The sequence below is a fragment of the Sturnus vulgaris genome, chromosome 19 (assembly GCF_052056855.1).
Source record: "Sturnus vulgaris isolate bStuVul1 chromosome 19, bStuVul1.hap1, whole genome shotgun sequence".
In the NCBI taxonomy this organism is placed as follows: domain Eukaryota; kingdom Metazoa; phylum Chordata; class Aves; order Passeriformes; family Sturnidae; genus Sturnus; species Sturnus vulgaris.
Window position 1 is genome coordinate 587,434 of NC_142261.1, and position 18,109 is coordinate 605,542.

Here is an 18,109-nt window from a genome sequence, read left to right on the forward strand (position 1 = left end):
TCAAAAATATTCCTGTAGATTTCAGCAGAAATATCTCCCTGCCTCCTCGGGGGTGGAATGAAGGCTCACTGTGACTTCCCTGTGCTCACAGGGGGAGCTCAATGGGCAGAAGGGGCTGGTTCCTTCCAACTTCCTTGAAGAAGTGCCTGATGATGTTGAAGTCTTTCTCTCCGACGCACCCTCGCGCTACGTCCACGACACCCCCGTGAGATCCAAGGCAAAAAGGGTAAGTGGCCCCTAAGAAACCACACACCTTCATTTCCCATTCCATTCTGCCTCATTTACAATTCACATGTTACTTTTAACATTACTTTTTAAATTACTTGTGCCCATTTAAAGTTACCTTTCAAATCTATAAACTAAAACAGGAGGAGAAATGACTTTGGCCTTCGCTAGCTCGTTACATTTGTAAGTGGAGAAACGAAATTGGCTGATTGCAGTCGTGACAGTACCATCCATTAGAATCCGAATTTAGGCAGCACTTTCCTGGTCATAGTTATTTCCCAAAGCTTCTAAATTGCTCTTACTCAAAAAGCTCTTGTGCACAAAAGACTGGTGCCAGTGTTCCTCTAAATACAAACTGTAACTGCAGCTGGTGGACTGACAGTGGTCCTCTCTTAATCCTCACAACTTCCTCTTCCAACTGGTGCTAATTAATTGCTCAGATACCTCTCTTTTATGAAAGAATTAATCATGTTTAGAGTATCTCATTTTTGGTTTTGTTTCATCACTGCAATACTTTTCTATATTATATATTTTATATATATTTTTATTTCTTTGCTCATCTGCTTGGAAACAGAAGAAGAGTGTTCATTTCACACCTTAATAAGGCAATGTAGCCTTCACGTAAGTGAGCAACTGAAGATACCAATAGAGATTTCAATTAAAGCTACCTGGCTATCTAATGCAAGTCTTGAAACTTAATTGTGGGGAAAAGAAAAGAAATATGTCTCCAAACCCCTTGGCCACAGAAGAGCAGGCTGAATGCCTTTCCTGTTCCCAGACAAGTTCACTCCTCGTTCAGGAGACAAATCCTTTAAAACAGGAGCCCTGGAAATCGAGCACACCTCCCTTGGTGCGGGTCAGAGTTTGGAACATATTTCTTCCCGAGCTCAATGTTTATGTTTACATAGAGAGGAGAGTTTGATGTCTAACCACCCTACAAACAAAGCTGCATATTGCATTGCTAGCCAAGCTGGGATGTAAAAATTCCAAGCTCCCGTGTGCAGAGAGAAAAGCACAAAGCTGCAGCCCCTGCAGGACCAGCAGTGCCCTGGCACCGTAGTTTACTCGGGGATAGTTGGTTCTGAAACTCACTACACTCAGACACAGCTTCTGCAATTGTCTGCCTTAAATTGTGCTTTCCACAGTCAATTGTACCCCAGTTTGCCTAAGACCAACTATTCAACACTTCTGAAAAAATCCCCTCCCTGTGGGACAATGTACTCGGATTTTTCCTAGCAGTGAACATTTGCAATATTAGCAACTGTTTGGTTTACCAATGCAATAAAAGTCTCGACCTGAAACATGCAGCTCACTGAATGAATGCATTAGACTCGAGATCTGGTATCTTCAGGTGTACGTTGGGGTGCTTTACCAAGTTGTTTTGTTTTCTGTTTGTTTCTTTTTTTTTTTTTTTTTTTTTCATTAGAATTAGACCTTGATTTAAAATCAAAGTAGGCTTGAAGCCCCTTTGCTTAACTCTCTGTTGCACAGCAAGCCAGTAAATTGCTGATGTTTTAACTTGAACTGCAAGCTAGCAGGCCTCCCTCCAGCATGGATTCTGCTATGAAAATATCATCTGAATTGATAGCAACCATTCTGCCAGCTGGGCACTGTAGTTAGGATAGGCTGAGTATACGAAATTTTAGCATTTTCATCCCAGTGCTTTTGATGACTGGAAAAAAAAAAAAAAAGCTGTTCAAAATATTTAGGAATGCTGTCATCTAACAACCTCATAGCTGCAGCATACACATCAAGCACTCAGGGCCTTTAAGCTTTCTTTGATTGCAATTAAGGTTCATTTTAGCTTTTTCTTTTTCCTTTTTTCTTTTTTTTTTTTAAGCCAGTGTGCCATCTTCTCTAATCTGTACATAAAGTTTGCTAGCCAATTTTAAAGAAAAGGCATTTAAAGGACATTAAAAAGTAAGTGATCATGTAGCATTTTAAGTAATTTCTTCTGGAAAGAGTTTGGCTTCTATAGATTGCTAATCTGTAATAATTAACACGTTTATTTTTCTTAAATCTATAGCTAAAAGTATCCCTCTCCATTTTAGTACTATCAGAGTACTGAAATGAAAAACCAAAGCCAGTTTTGTGGCTTTTGTGGCCAGAATTCTGGCAAAGCAAGTGTATCCAACATTTCCTTTAAAAAGGTATAACCAAAACTGGGCTTTATTAGTGGGCTTTCTATTGCTAGAATTTTTTTTTCTCTAAATTGATATCAACTTAATTAATAATTTTAATAATTTTCCATGAAGCCCACGTAATATTTTTTAAGGCAGAGAGAAGAAAGAAAACCAGCCTTTTTGTTTAGGTGGGGGAATGGGACAAGTGCTGTTGCCAAGTTTCTTGCTGCTGATGGCTTTGAAGCTTTCAAAGATTGAATAAATGATAACAATGTACCTACTAGGTTCCTCCTGAGAATACAGGTACAGCCCGGAGAGCAGCATCCCCCCCAGCTCAGCTCCACCCCGGGTCACCTCCGGCACCGCTCATGGGCTCTGGTAGTCCCGGGAGAGGCAGGGATCTGTCCTCGAAAAAGAAAAAGGGGCTGCTTTCCAAAGGCAAGAAACTGCTGAAAAAGCTTGGTGCAGTGAAATGAGTCATGTGCTCCTGGACAACTTGTAAAGCTTCCAGTCTGTGTACTATTTTTTTTTTTTTTTTTTTTTTTTTTAAAAACCTCAAAACTAGGGCTTTCATGACTATGCAGTACTTTACCAGACCTTTGCATTTTTAACTCTGACATCAATAGAATCATGTGAATTGCTTAATCGAAACAGCAAGGAAAAAAAAAAAAAAAGCAAAGTGGATTTGTTGTTGCAAAAACATTTTTTTAAAAGTAAAAAGTTAAAAAAAAAAAAAAAAAAAAGTTGTGGGATTAAGACCAGAAGAACATGGTTTTATTTGAAGTCAACTCAACACCTGCAACTCCATTGGAAAAATCTCAGCCTTTAGTCTCCTTTAAGCATGAGTGGGGGGAAGAAAACTCAAACTCTTCCCTGAGTGCTGGTTCAGAGAGATCACCCCACTGTACCCAACCATTATCATCAACAAAAATGGTCTTGAAACTCCTAGTTGAATCAGCCTTGATGTTTTGCCTTATTAATGCACAATGATTTGTACTGTCTAATAAATATGCAGCGTATACTTTGTATGTACTGTGTATCCAGCTGTCTCCATCCTCCCCCCATGGAATTCCAGAGGAGATCTCTGTTCCTGCCCCTGTCCCCTGTCTGAGCAGCTCCTGGGAGTGTGCAAGTGCTGTGCTAAACGCTTCCTTTTCAGTTTCTGCTCCCCCAGTAAAAGAAAAGCTGGTTCTGGTTTGGCATTGTCACTGCCCTGCAATCAGGCAGTGTGAAGTCAGAGCCTCACCCAGTTCCAACCATCCCAGCTCCAGTTTGGGCTTCTATGGGCAAAACCCAAGCCCAGTCCAAAGCCCTTTATTCCCCCAGTTTGTTCCTGTGGAGGTTCAGTGCCAGGTTAAAGCATTTCCACGCTGCTGCTGCCAGTTGAGGCTGAAGCACGAGCAAAGGGAAAGGACAAAGTGTGTTCACCACAGCTCCAAGCAAATCCAACTGCACTATTGGCATTTCACAAAAACAACCCTAACACACTGATGGCAGTCATTGGCTGTTACTATTTTGTAATTCTTGTCCATTTGTAAATTGTTTTTACTGTTTATACATACTTTTCAGACTGCCTTTCTTTTTGTAATTTATGGAAGGTTTATAAATGAATGATCAAAGCTTCCCCATTGTGTCTTCAGATAACAATGTAAATTACTGTAAAATACTGTGTGCTAGATTCTAACATTTAATTAAAGAAAATAACTGGCCTACAGTTGTGGTAAAGTACTGTGTGGGTGTGTGCATGTGTACAATCGTTGTGTATTATATTTTATATAAATAAATAATTTGATATTTTGTAGAGTGCAGTATGTTTCATAAATCCACTGTGTCACCTGCTGGCTTCTTGTGTCAGCCTTTTTTCAGAACTGTCCCTGGCTGCTCAAGTTTACTGCAGAATAAAAAAAGGCTCCTCCATTTGCAAAACTGCAGGAGCTCCCCAGAGGTAAAAAAAGGTTTGCAAAGTTACTCCAGCAATGGTCCCCTCTGTGCCCAAACCCAGTGGTGAAGTAGAAAATAAACAGGCTCAAAGAGCAAGAATTACAGCAACAACTTTATTTAAATCTCACAAACAACAAGGCTCAGAATAAGGTGGTTAAAAAAACCAGCACTAATCTGAATTTCTCCATGTGCAATAGATTGACTCTGCTACTGCAAAAATTTGGAATCAACCTCCATCCCCACAAACTGGGCTGCAGAACAGTGAACAATGAAAACCTCAGACATGAATAAACCAGGGCTGCTTCTCACTGCTTGGAAATACAAAACCAGAGAACCACAAACCTGTCAGTGCACTGAGACTCCTTGATGGAAATTGTATTTCTTGTGTAAGAACCTGTGGTTGAAGAGCAGCAGCCCAGTTCAGCTCCTCTCAGTGATGAAGGTGCTCTTGTCTAAAGCCCTCTCCTTTTAACAGCCAAGAAAAACGAGGAATCAACAATACTGAAGCATTTTGAAAATTAGAAGGGTAAAATAGTAGCTGAAAGAGCCTGGATTCTGGTCTGCATAATTCTCCCTCTCTCATGCAAGAAGTAATCTGTGTAAGACTCCTCAAAATGTAAATAAAAACAACCAATGAACTTCTGGAAAGAATCAAAGAAAAACTTTAGTAAGTTAGTATCAAGAGTCATAAAAATTTGTGTAGTTATTCTAGCAAGCAAACACCTGTTCAAAATGCAAATCAGCCATGTCAAGCTTTTCCCTGGTAAAATGAAAATTATTTCCACAACTGCACATATCCTGTGCACATCTCTCTTACAAAAAGCCAAAACTAAACAAAAAGCCCAGACACTTCTCCATTCCTTAGAGAGGAACTACACTCTTCTGGTTTGGCTGGTACTCAGCTTCAAAGGTAGTAGAGTCTGTCTGAAAGCATCAGGTTGGGTTCTCTGTGAATACTCTGACCAACCAGGAAAGCCAATTTATGAGCATATTGGCAAGGAGCAGGTACTCTGATAATACCCTGCAGAAAGGGGAAAAAAGAAAAAAAGGCAATTATTTTCAAGTAATTCAAACAAGCATGCAATCACTGTAACAAAGACTCCTGGACCTCCAAAGTCTGCAAACTTGTAACATTTGTATTCCCTGTTATGTTGATTTGTGAAAATAACTTTACATACACCCAACACAAGGGAAGAACAGATGAAAAAAACCCCAAACTTCCCAATTTCAGTGCCCTCCTGACACCTCTTAACACAGGTTTACATTCAGTGCTGGGCCTTGCACAAGGTGGGACATGGGCTCAGCCCTGCCTGATTTTTCTGAATGTAAAGTGACAAATGAAGTGACACCTGAGGCACGGGCTGACCGTGTGCTGAGCTGGGTGTGCAACAGAGGCCTCGAGGCACAGCACAGCTCCACCTCCACATAAAGCAGCTTTTTCTGCAGGTAAGAAATTCGTTTTGCTGCTGACACGGAATTTGTGAGCAAAGCTCACAACAGGTATTTGCTAGGGAGGAAAAAGATTGCTGCAATCTTCAGAGAGACCAGGTGACTATAAACCATGCAGTCCTCAAAGCCCTCTAGGTGCCAAGGCATCCTTGGGGGTTTTTGGAGCTGCAGGGGTGTTTGAAGGACACAGCTGCCCAGCTGCAGGTGTCCCTGCAGGGACACTCACCTTTAGGGACACATACTGAGAAAGTCAGAAAATCACAGCCTGGAAAATATTCCAGGCTGGATCTTCTCAGCTCTGTTCCCAGCCCATGAGCTGCTCCAGCTCAAGGCCAGGGAGAATTTCTGCCAGGGTGATCATTTGGTCACAATAAAAAGGAATTAATACCAAGATAGAAGCCCTGTTGTGGTGTGTGCCCAGGCCCTGGCCATGGGGTGTCTTCTCTCTGAACCAATCTCCTTTTCTCTGCTCTGGGAGTTGCAGTCCTGCTATAAAACCAAGTGTGTTTGTGAATAAACTTGGCTCTTTCTTCCTGTCATGACAGACGCCCATGGAGCTGTGCACCTTATTTCTGCTGCCCTTAAAGGGTTAAGAGCCCTGTGCAGGCCACACTCACCGACCAGTTGTAGTACATGTGGCACAGTTTGTAGGTGAGGCGCTGCACGTGGTCGGGTTTCAGCTGGCTCGTGTCATACACCACGTTGTAGTGGGTGGGCGCCACGCAGCCGTTCTTCACCGTCTGGCTCACGATGAAGAAATCGTACCTGCAGGAGGGCAAACCCCACAGTCTGTCACACGATGGCTCTTTGCTTCAGAAAAATGCAACTCCCCAGGGATTTGGCTTGTTTCCTTCCAGTCACTTTGTGTTTATTGAGTAAAGCCCAGGAGGATGCCCAGGCTTTGGCCACAAAAGCTTCCTGTGGGTGTGACAGGCCAGGAGACCTGCAGGAACACCAACCATCTCAGTATATGGACCAGGTCCTGAGACCACAACAACCTTAACTATTTATTCTATCCCATCTTCCTCCTGCTAAGCACCCTGCACATGTACTCAGCTTACACTGCTCATTTTCTCCAGCCCCTGAGCCACAGAAGTGTGGGAGGTATTTTTACACTCGATCCTACAGTCCATGTAATATATTGGATACATTTCCCTCATGGCCAGGCTGCTGGCAAGAGCAGCAAGTGTTACCTGTGCAGGAACTCACCACTCTGGTCTGGTCACCACTGTATCAACAACAGTCCCAGGGGGTGGGTTCCTGAGCCCCCCACCAATCTCTGCAAAGAACCTGGCACCCACTCGTTTCTTCACCACTATCACAGTGAGTCTCGGGCTGAAAGAAAGGAAAAGGCAAAATCCAATCCTCTCCTGGAAAACTGCACCAAGAGCATTTCAGGAGCAGATTCACTGGAGTTCCAGGGCATTAAATTCACATGTAAGTCTTTATTGACTCAGGTTAAATAAGACATTGTTCACAACTTTAGATTTTTAATTGAGATACAACACTCATGTTATTTTTCACCAATCCAACTTCCTGTAACTTCACTGAGAAGGAGAAAACAGACCAAAAAGGGATCTTCTAAATAAAGACTGGCTTTCTACTCTCTATCCCATTATTTCCTATACAAAACACTGTCTTAAACAGTGTTTTTGGTAAAGCCATTAACTAAAGCTAAACAGAACAACTGAGCACTTCAATTGGTCTGCTTGCCTGCAGTGTAAGGAAATATTTTTATTTTTCAGAGCTGATTAAATCACTGCAGTTGGTAGTTTCAAAGCAGAATGCTAAAAATTTAACTGACTGGTCAACTTCCTTTAAGAAGTGGAAAGAAAAGAAAATGGCCTTGCCAGACACATAACAGTCAGGCTATGATCCACCAGTGGGACAAAATTAAATTACCACATCCATCAAGAATGCCCAAAGAGTGGATGTGCACACTTGTGTATGTGGTGCATGTACTAAGAATTTTCCTATTATATTACAAGTCTCTGAAATCAGGTAAATAATCATCAGAAAAGCAATTATCTGAGCTCAGGTGAAAACCAGTACGGATGGGAAGACAACACAGTCTTCATCCATAGTCTCATTTGGTATCCCAATGTTTAATTCTCTGGCAGTGTGAAGAGGAGGGTTGGTAGAAACAGATTTACCTGTAGTCAGTACCAATACTCTTCAAGCAATCCAAAAACTGAGGCACTTCATAATTAACCAAAGTATTGAGCTGTCCATCTCCAACACCATCACGATACACAAAAATACGAGAGGGCAAACACTTATTCCACTTGGACCAGTTCCTTAGAGCAGCTTAAAAAAAAGTGAAAGCCATCAGTTGTAATGACAATTCATGCCAAAACAAAAATGGATTTTTATTCCTAGAAAAACAGCATTAAGTTGGAAAATTAAGGTCCTCAGTCGTTCAGGAAGGTGCAATGGGTCAGCACCATGCTACACAAATATCCCTGCAGGAAGAGCTCTGGTTTGCCTGTGCACCCACACAAACAGAAAGGGCCAAGGACACACCTGCTCTGCTGGACTCTCATAGCAGGAGCTGCAAATCACACTCCCTTGAAGCATTCTTGGAAGTGCACTTAGCAGTTTTTAATTATTGCAAAGAAGTGTGGGAATCAGTGAAAGGTTTACACAAAATGCTGCTCATTTTCAGCAGTATTTATAACAGAATGTTTACTCTTTTTTTATCCAAGTGCAGGCTGGTAACACCTTCCCTCAGGGCAGCAGGGGAGGAGGGTTTTGAGGAAGCTGAATTGTGAGTTCTTAGATCTGGCTCCACAAGAGCAGAACTCCTTCCCTTCCCTTACTTTGCAAGCAGGCTTTGATTCCATCCACAAGTTCTTGCCCAGGACTCTGAACAACACAGCGTGAGAACCACCTGTGAAGAGCAAAATGAGAGACCTTCAAAGCATTCCCCAGGCCTCCTGCAATGGAGGTGTTTTTAAAATGCCCAGGACCATTTAGTGTTTATGGGTATTATGGGTCAATGCAGCCAAGGAAGAGCTGGGGTTCTGTCAGAATATTCCCCCTGTGCTAAAAGTAGCAGGACTTAAGATTCTTCTCAAGCAAGGGAAGCCTTTCACACAAGTCAACTCAAAAGGGGAAAGAACTTGTCACCCTGATGCCCTCTATTCATCCCAGCCCTGTGCCCACCACTTGACCCCTCTCTCAAGCAATGTGGGAAAAGGACAAGGCCACTCTTCAAGGGATGCAGTGGAAAAAATTCACAATATATTTCTTATTAACCATTACAGCAAACCAATTTTGAATTTTCCCGATGGACCACCACCTTGAAGCTGCTCTTTCTTCAGTGAAAGGAAAGGTTGTCTTTTTACTGTTGTGGCTTTTTTTTGCCTTTGGCACTCTGCTCTTACCGTGTCACTGGCTGATTCAGGCTGGCCACAAAGCCTGCGATGGACTGCTTCCCGGAGACGGTGTCATGGTAACAGTCAATGCCCACAATCATCACCTGCTTCAGCTGCAAAGCAAGCACGCACAGCATGGCTCCACCCTGCACACAGGGCTGGCTGCTCAAACAGAGCCCAGTAAACAGGAGCTGCCATTTCCGAGAAAACACTTACGGGGATCTCAACGCTCCAGAGCTCTCCGCCCATTTTACAGTTCATTTGCAAGGCAATTTTTGTGGCTACCGTCATGATGGTCTGTGGCTTGCTCAAAGTTCGAGCCAGCACACACTGGCTGGGGATGGGACACTCTGTACACAAGTATTTCTTGATGGCATCGTATTTATCCTTTCGGGAACTAGACAAAATACAAACTACCTTCGAAGAAATAAAGAGTCTTTGTAAGAAGCTGCATTCTCAGAATTAACACAGCACTTAAAGAGTTCTTTAGGAAAAACTGCTTATGCTCAAGAGAAACATTTAAATGTTCAGAGTGAAAGAAAGAACTGCAAAGTGTTAGTGTCTGTAGTTCAGAAACAAAGGCTCTTATCCAGGAGGATGCCCCCGGTCAGTGTTAGGTTTGCACAGGAGGATGAGCAGGGGATTCTCAGAAGCCCAGAGTTGTATTTCTGAGAGCAAACCCCACTAAACACCAATCAGAGAGAAACAGGATTTGAAATTATGGATTCAAATACATACTATGTTTGTGTCAGGGGTAACCCTTTGCTGTAAGACCCTTAAATAAGTTTCTGTTCTGTCATCTACTTCAATCCTGAAAAGAAATCGAGAAAATGCTTACAAAAAAAAAAAAAAAACAACTAACAGCTACTGGAACTTCAGCAAAAGCATAAAGGCTCACTACACATCAATAGTGTAAATAATGTCATTTACAGCTATTAACAAACATACAACTTTCACACATCTGAAGATTAAAAGGAATCACCTCCAAACTTAGGCTTCCAAACACAATGAAATTCAAAATTAAAGCAAGTACAGGTATTCAAGGGAGGATATTTGCAAGAACAGATTAGACAGAACCACAATACATCCTAAGTCAGCAGAAAATACTCCTTAGAGAAGGCTTTGCTCAATGACTGGCTGTCTAATACTTCTCAGTTTGGGCATGCAAAAAGCTCAGAAATAGCAGTGCGAGTGAGAGAAGTCACTGAGGAGAGACAACTGAACAAACTGCACAGTGACAGCAACTCAGCCGTACTAAACCTCTCCCAGACACCGGCTGTGTGACACACAGCACCCTCACTGAACACACTCACATGTCGGGCTTGTTCATGCGGATGCCCATGGACGGGGTGACCTTGAGGAGGCTGTGCAGCAGCGTGTTGGCCACGTCGTAATTGCGGCGGGTGTAAATGAGCAGCCAGCTGTCCATGGGCACGGCGCGGATCAGCGGCACGCCCCGCGTCTCCTTGGTCCAGTCAGCAAACTGAGGGTTGTAATCGAACTGCAGAGAGACAGAGAGTGCACAGCAGCACTCACTTCAGTCACAATATTCCATGTTCACAGCAAGCTCTCACTACAGTCACAATATTCCATGCTCACAGCAAACTCTGACTTCATCCTAAATACTCCACACTTACAGCAAGCTCTGACTTCATTCAAACCCACCCTACTGTGACTGAACATACACTGTCTGTTCTAGCTATTGAACAGAAATCATTCATGCTTTTTGTCTGGAAGCCTTGGTACCTTGTTAATAGGTGAAAACTAATGAGAAACATCTCTGGTCTCCTGGTCTGTGTATCTGACCAGGACTGTTCTGCAAGGACAACACCACTGTAATGGAGTGCCTTCAAAGGCTTCTAAGCACAACTTGGGATCAGTTTAAAAAATTTACAAGTCTCCACTTGGACAAAGACTTGTGTATAATGTTTTCACTCTTTATCCCTCATTTTAAAACTAAAAAGTTCTATTTCCTTCCTTAAGAACTTGTTTCATCAGTGAGACACCCAGAAGATTTTCGAAGTTGATTTATTATTTACCATGGTTCCTGATTGAAAGATCTTTTCTCCTTGAACAACTCTTCCTGTAAAGGACACTGATTTATACTCAAAGCTTAAACCCCAGTTTCGGAGTTCCTTCTGAACATTGTCATCTCTGTTTGAAAACAAGATTTGAATTAAAAACGTTAGAATTTTTTTTACACTAGTAAGATTTCCGAAGTTTTATTGCCAGCAGTTTGTTATACTAATCTTTCACGAGACACAACCAGAGGACATCGAGGTGCCATACTTTTGGATGTAGGTCAGAAGCCTCCCCAGCTCACGCTGCCTCTGCTCAGGTGGCAGCCGTGTGTGAATGGCCAGGTCCTTCATCATACTGAAATCACTGCGCATCTTGTCAGTCAGTCCTGCAACACAAAGCCAACACAAAGCCTCTGTGAGCCAAACGAACTCTAAGGACTGGGAGAATTCAACTTGCAGCTCGTGCACATGCAAGTCCTGCAGGCACAGCAAGTGGTGGCAGTAGTAGCCAAGGTTTTCAGCTCCTTCCTGTACATACATCCCCATTGGCATAGAAAAGAAATCCTGGAGTTCTGCATTTGAGAGGAAATCACACAAGGCACTGCAGATCTTCAGCTCCGCTTTCAAATCAAAACAAAGCAGTGCTGAGATGGACAGGTACTGCTAGTGCAAAGTGAGTATCTTGGACCAAAACATGCATTTATGTACCTTACAAAATTATCATCAATTTCTACTAAATTGGTCTTTTTCAACAGAAGTTCTACCACCAAAACTCTCTATAAGTAATCAGAGTTCTGGTGTTGAACACCATACCTAAACACTATGCAACAACAAACCCCCTGGAACTTTCCAGTCCCATTTAAATATCCAATCTCTTAGCTACAAAATGTGTTCCTAAAATGTGTCCACATTTATTACAACCAAAGTAACTCTCCTGAACTTTGCAGAAAGCTGCTGTCAGAATACCTCTTTCAGTAGGCATTGTGGTTTGACAGCTGCTTTGATATGAAGAATACTACAGTACCTGTTAGGGAGCACAGCTCTGGAATCAGAGCCACAGATCCTTGTATGTTCCCTCTCCCCCTCTTCATCTGGCTGATCAGGACAGGCTGCATCCAATCACTAATTTCTATGTTATATTGCTGTATCAAAAATACAAATTGCATGTTAATTTACTTAGAACAAACAAGTTACTCATAACAAACATTATTATTTCTGAATAATAAAGCTCACTTTACAAAGTGCATGTTGCTCCTAAAACAAAACAAAACAAAAGCAACTAGTAACCCTTTTCAATTAGCACATCTCAGAAGAAGTGGGTTTGCCAGGAAAGGCCAGGCAGGGAAGCACTGTTCTCTCAACTGGTGCCATCAAACTACTGGTGTGTAAGGGACCAGAGAAACAAACTCGTGCTCTGCTTGAGGCATTATTATCACCTGGGCTATCTAACTCCATACTGGGATGCTCCTTCCAGTTCAGCAATGAACAAAGTTCCTGCCCTACGCAGCAATTTAAGAAATCACAAGAATCAAACAATTGTCAGGTGAAGTTTCTGAAATTTAATCTTGCCCTAACCTTAAGTTCCATCCTGTTTCAGTTGAGCCTGGTATGCATGAAGTCCTGGCAATTACAGGGGGAGGCCTCAGTGGTCAGGCTGTGACAGACACTCAGTTCCTTGGTTTTGGCTTTCTCCACCTCAGCTCTGCATGCTGTGACAATGTATCTGTATTCCTCCTACATTACCTGTCCCTGCTTCCACCTTCCCCATGCTTCCTTTCTGAGTTTTCCCAAGAGTTCCTTGCTCATCCTCATCCTCCTGCAGCCCTCCTGGCCTTTCTGCCTGACCAACTACTCATGGATGGACTACTCCCACCAAACCATGCTGTGCAGGTTAGTCACTGATCTCACATTACACTGATCTCAGTGTCCTTTAAACAAACTTTGGTTAAAAATACTAGGAATTATCCATGCATCCTAAGTAAACCTGTAACAATGACTGAACAATCCAAGTTAAAGCATAAAACACACAGTGAAGTTTTCATACCTTTTTGTAGTAATCCACAAAGCTCATCTCAGTACCATCTGATTTTCTAAAGGTACCCTTTGGATTGTTATCCCAGTCGATGTCATCAATTCTGTATGTTCTGTTATTGTACCTAAACATTTCATCACTTTTTGTTTAAATCTTAACTCAAACAGAAAAGAAATACAACTGTTGGACAACAAAGTTAATCTCAATACTCATGCAAGATGCAAGTCAAGTTTTCAATTATATTAGGCTCTCAATTCTACCAAAAGCTGAACTGTAATAAAACCAAAAGAAAACCAGTGTGTACTTCCTGCTTTTGCAAATGCTGTCACCCTGATCAGTTTGCTAGCTTGACAGTGACAGCATTCTCAGGCTTTCTGATGCTTTACTGCACACTTCAGCACACGGAACATAAAGAGCTCTCCAACACAAGAGGAGTCCAAAAACACTTACTTTGTGAGAACAATTAAACCAATCAGCTCTTTAGCACAGGCGTCTCTGAATCTTTCCTCTCCAACCTGGGAGTGAAGGCTGTGCATAGCATCCAGCACTGTCTCCTCACGGAGAACCTTGTGGCTCACATCTGCACACAGCATGATGTTCTCCTCATACTGCAGGATGGAACTCGTGAAACCCAGCCACACCATCAGCCTGGCAAAGAGAACACACGGAATCTTAGTGTGCTTTACAGCATCTTTATTCTCACCCCTTATTCCTGCCCACTTTCACAGATACCAGAGAGCAGTGATGGCACAAAGAAACCATTGTCCAAATACAAACAAGCTCTTCAAGGTCAACAAAGTCAAAAATATTTTACAGGTGGCTATCTTCAGTCAGCTAAGGAATCCATTTCATGCTGTTAAGTATTTCACAAAGTGTGTAGGTATTCAGGGCACCTTTAAAAGAAAGAGAGCAGCAGTTCATCCAGCAGGACACTGCCCAGTTCCTTCCATCAGCCAGGCTCTACAGGTTAGGTTCATGGCAGGGAGTGCACCACAGGCACAGGATGGCCCCCAGGCAAACTCCAGCCTACCAACTTGTACAGCAGGGCCAGGGCCAGCCAGGAGCACCAGGGACCCTGCAGGGATCCTGCAGGGAACAAGGACACCCCTGACAGCCAGCAACCCTTGCCCAGCACCCCACTGAGAGACAAGGATTTCCACTAACCTGTGATTAGGGATGCTGACTGGATCACTGGGGTTGTAATAATTGCGTCCAATCTGCTGCAAATTCAGCATCTTCAAAAGCCTAGAAATTAAAATGGATGTAGTTGAGTATTATTACTATTATTATTATCATCAGCACATCGTGCATGGTCCAATCCCCATGCACAAACTCACTGTTCATATGACTATGCAAAATATGAACTTCACATTAAAATCAATCTCTAAAGGTCATGGACAGTTATTAACAAGAACCAGGTGAGAAGTTCATGTCCAACCCCACCCCAACCAACCAGCTGAAGGTAGCAGTCCACACAGGCTACACCTCAGGTGAACCACAGTCCAGGTACCAAGGCTAAGAGGGAAGACTATAGCCACAAAGGAGGAAATTGCCAGTTCAGTGTCCTGCTCTGTTATTTGCTCTAGGAGGCAAACCCACACACACAAAGGAAGGGAGTGTGTTATAGCTGCCTACAACAGCATGAACTCCTTCCACACTAACATGGCCAGAAAAACACATAACTGCACATTACAGTACTGTGGTTGGCCCCACAGTAACAGTACCCAGAAAAGCATAAAAATTTACATTTATAATACTTATTTGTTGTAGCCTATTCCTCAAAATGGAAAAACTTAAATCAGGTGTTTTTAGAATGACTTCTTATAAAGACATAACTTGTACAGCAAACCTTCTAAAAATGATGTTGTAAAACTGCAGACAAGTAGGTGAAGTAGGTGGCAACTCATTAGTGAGGGTGACTGTTATCTTCACATCCTCCCCACTTCGAGTCCTGCTGAACAGTTCAGTAACCTGAGAAGGTAAAATGAGGTTAACAAAACCAGAGCAAACGGGGCTGTCTCTGCATTTTGCTGCAGTAATATCAAACTGAACTTGGCCATTTTTATTCTGAGCAATAATTCGAGACTGAAATGTGGATTCGATCTCACACAGGACTGTAAACTACGACCTGCAAGACTCTGCTCATCTGGGTGAAGACAGCTCGTGGGGTGCAAGGGAGCTATCCCCAGAGCAGCTGAACTCGAGATGAAGGCAGGGACATCACTTACCAACTACCATGACAGGAAAACCACTCAGCTTCAGGAAATAAATTTAACATACTGCCAACTAATATATGTTTAACTACTGATTCAGGTACTGGGAAGCAAAAAGACAAAGATTAGCACACACAGTGAAGACATCTCTCCCCTGTCCCTTTTCCAAACTCAGCTTCACTCTGGACTCCTGTGGCTCCTCTGTAGCACTGGCTACACTCAGTCCCTGCAGTGGAGCAAGGAGAGGCACAATGCACAGAGGGCAGGGATCACCACCAGGACAGATATGTTTTCTCTCTGGTGCTCCTTTCTTCTCAGATTTTTCTTTGCTCTGCAATTTTCCCCTGCTTTTTAAATACAGAGGTGCCAACAACTTTGCTGATGGGCTGAGCTTTGGCCTGTGATGGGTCCATTCTGAAGCTGGCTGGCAAGGACTGTGTACAACACAGAGCTGACCCTGACCCCTTCCCATAGGGGCCACCTCAATCCCTTCAGCAACCAAAACCTTGCCACACACACCCAACTCATCCACCCTTTCAACTATGTGGGGTGTTAAAATACAGAAGGTGTGAAAAGATGTAAGTGCAAAGGACACCAAAGGAGGAGACTATCACTTCTGTGCAGAGGATGATTCCAGCCTGCAGAAATCAAGCGTTAGAACCAGAGGCTTATCACCAAATTTCTCTACACAAACAAATTAGCTGATACTGGTATATTCAACCCAACTAAACACTGCCCGTGGGACACCAATTCCCCTAACTTCAGCCTAGCTAGTAAGAAACCAGAACAAACCACAAGTCAGGAGAAAAACCAGAAGAGCAGGCTGGTATGTCACCTTGCTCTCCAGTTTCTTAGGCAGGAACAGGATGGAGCCATCGAAGGCGTGGGTCTTGCCGATGGTCTCCTCGTGCTGGAAGAGCAGGGCGGAGCGCAGGCGCCGCGCCTCCATCTCGGGGCTGTAGCACACGTGGTACTGGTACAGAGCCCACTGCGGGCGGGACGTCAGCCGGAAGTGGTTGGTGGTCAGCTTGATCATCTTCCCTGAAAACCCTGAAAGAGAGGCACACAGTTACTCCATGTAACCACGTCACAGTCACCCAGCAGTGCTGAGGCGTTTCTGTGAGCTATGGCAGCCAGGCAGAGGGTAGAGATCAGCTGTGTTCTGATCTGCTCCAACCCAATGAGCTACAGCTCGCTGCTACCAGACACTCATCCAGCCATGCAGCCTTCTGCAAAGCCTGCAGCTGCCAGGACAACTCTCCATGCTCCTCTTCAGCCACCAGAAACAACTTTTTTAGCTAATACACTCTAAAGACTTTTTCTACTTGGCACATTAGGGGAGACTAAGAGTAGAAATAAAGGAAACTGTCTTTCATTTCCAATTGCTCCCACGTCTAGAGTCTAATTTAAACATACCAGTTTTGGATTCTTGAACGTGCACCATGGCTTGCCGAGTGTTCACCCCAAGGTCATGGAAATCTCTGCGACGGCCGCCCCTATCTCTTAAAGTCAAATCCTGCAGCCCTGAGGAAACCTGCAATCCTATTGGTTCAAATTCAAGGGAGAATCACAATCAAGTAATAAATAACATAGAAACCATCATATATTAACAAATAAAAATATATAACGCAATTACGTTTTGAAAGGCATAAAGACAAATTTAAGAGCGATCACAAAATGTTAAGTTTCAGTTTTTGCTATGTAGCAAACACCTTTCAAATCTTAGTAATAAATCTCATTTGGAAAAGAAAAAAAGAAAAATACATTCTAAAGGATGTCTTAATTGCATTCTTCTCAAAACACAGTGTGGACAGGGAATTTTTTCCCAGCCTTTCTGACCTTCTGGCCTCCTCTCCTGCAGGACGTTCTCATAGCCACGCAGGCGCCCGGGGCCCCCGGGCTCCCCTGACTGTGCTGGAGGGACAGGGGGCTGCTGGAGCTGCTGCTGGGGCTGCTGGAACTGCTGCTGGGGCTGCTGCCGGCCATGCAGCTGGCCTGGCACGCCCTGCTGGACCTGCCACACGTGGGAACAAACAGCCACTTCAACAGAGCATTCACTAAGGAGAGAATGTTCAAATACTCCTCTGCAAGAGCTACATACATTTAAATCCAGTTTTTCCTATAGGAAGTAGAAGAGTTTTTATTCTACACATGAAACTCAAAATTACTGGAGTGTGGAAATTTTTAAAGTTATTATTCAGTTAACTAATTGCTAATGCAAATCTCTTCTTTCCAAGCTCTAACTAAAATTTATGGACTTCTCATTTTCTACAGTCCCTCTGATACCCAAGTAACTGACTAGTTATTTTATAAAAACCTGTTTTGTAATTAAGTAATATTAAAAAGTGTCATAGCTGGAAGAATGACAACCTTACACCACAAACAATCCCAGAATTCAGAGTTTCATGTTACTGGAAACTTAATAAAATGCCCTTAATAAAACCAAGCTATATTAACTGTACACCCAACAGAATATACACATACACACATGTAACATGTAACAGATCTGCCTGATGTTAAAATAGGAAGCAGGTTAGGTATGACACCTCAAATCCCAGTTGTGCTCATTATGGTAAAAACCAACTTACAGGTGCATCTCCTACAGCAGGAAGAGCAGGTGCCTGTCTGGGAGGTCTTCCTCTGGCTCTGGCTCTTCCTGTCATCTTCTAAAAGGAGCAACCTACAGCATTAGTGATCTATCTTCTCCTTCACACCCTTAGCCCAGTAA

General features: G+C 43.1%; 2 protein-coding genes across 8 annotated transcripts in view; one reads left to right on the forward strand and one right to left on the reverse strand.

Moving 5' to 3' along the window:
* RIMBP2 (RIMS binding protein 2) overlaps window positions 1-4,149 on the forward strand; it is a 75,573-nt gene extending 71,424 nt beyond the window's left edge. For 2 of the 7 annotated variants that reach the window (XR_015807683.1, XM_088176116.1), the window contains exons 20-21: window positions 92-226; window positions 800-2,751. Coding sequence is in view for 4 of the 7 variants with exons in the window: in XM_088176116.1 (XP_088032242.1) it covers window positions 92-226; window positions 800-826 (162 nt within the window). In the remaining 3 variants the exon portion in view is untranslated. Of the gene's footprint in view, window positions 1-91 lie in introns of all 7 variants that reach the window. The other 5 variants (XM_088176117.1, XM_088176115.1, XR_015807682.1 and 2 more) reach the window with 4 other exon arrangements.
* Window positions 4,150-4,383: 234 nt separating this feature from the next.
* Window positions 4,384-17,012, reverse strand: PIWIL1 (piwi like RNA-mediated gene silencing 1). The gene is made up of 18 exons (XM_014893163.2): window positions 16,798-17,012; window positions 16,217-16,431; window positions 15,018-15,139; window positions 14,333-14,413; window positions 13,619-13,816; window positions 13,181-13,292; window positions 12,161-12,278; window positions 11,405-11,522; window positions 11,155-11,269; window positions 10,429-10,616; window positions 9,854-9,926; window positions 9,332-9,532; window positions 9,125-9,228; window positions 8,558-8,628; window positions 7,892-8,045; window positions 6,948-7,073; window positions 6,356-6,503; window positions 4,384-5,310 (listed from the first exon to the last, which is right to left on the reverse strand). Exons 1-18 carry the CDS (start codon window positions 16,823-16,825, stop codon window positions 5,194-5,196), a joined length of 2,289 nt encoding a protein of 762 aa, XP_014748649.2. The 5' UTR covers window positions 16,826-17,012; the 3' UTR covers window positions 4,384-5,193.
* Window positions 17,013-18,109: the final 1,097 nt, after the last annotated feature.

Bases quoted from the DNA above. Each gene is read 5' to 3' on its own strand.
- PIWIL1 (XM_014893163.2), bottom strand. From the start codon at position 16,825: ATGGTGCACGTTCAAGAATCCAAAACTG. The intron at 8,629-9,124 runs GTAAGAGCAGAG...TGCTCTTCACAG, and splicing joins CTGAATCAGCCAGTGACACG to GTGGTTCTCACGCTGTGTTG. The intron at 8,046-8,557 runs GTAAGGGAAGGG...CTTTTTTTTAAG, and splicing joins AATCAAAGCCTGCTTGCAAA to CTGCTCTAAGGAACTGGTCC.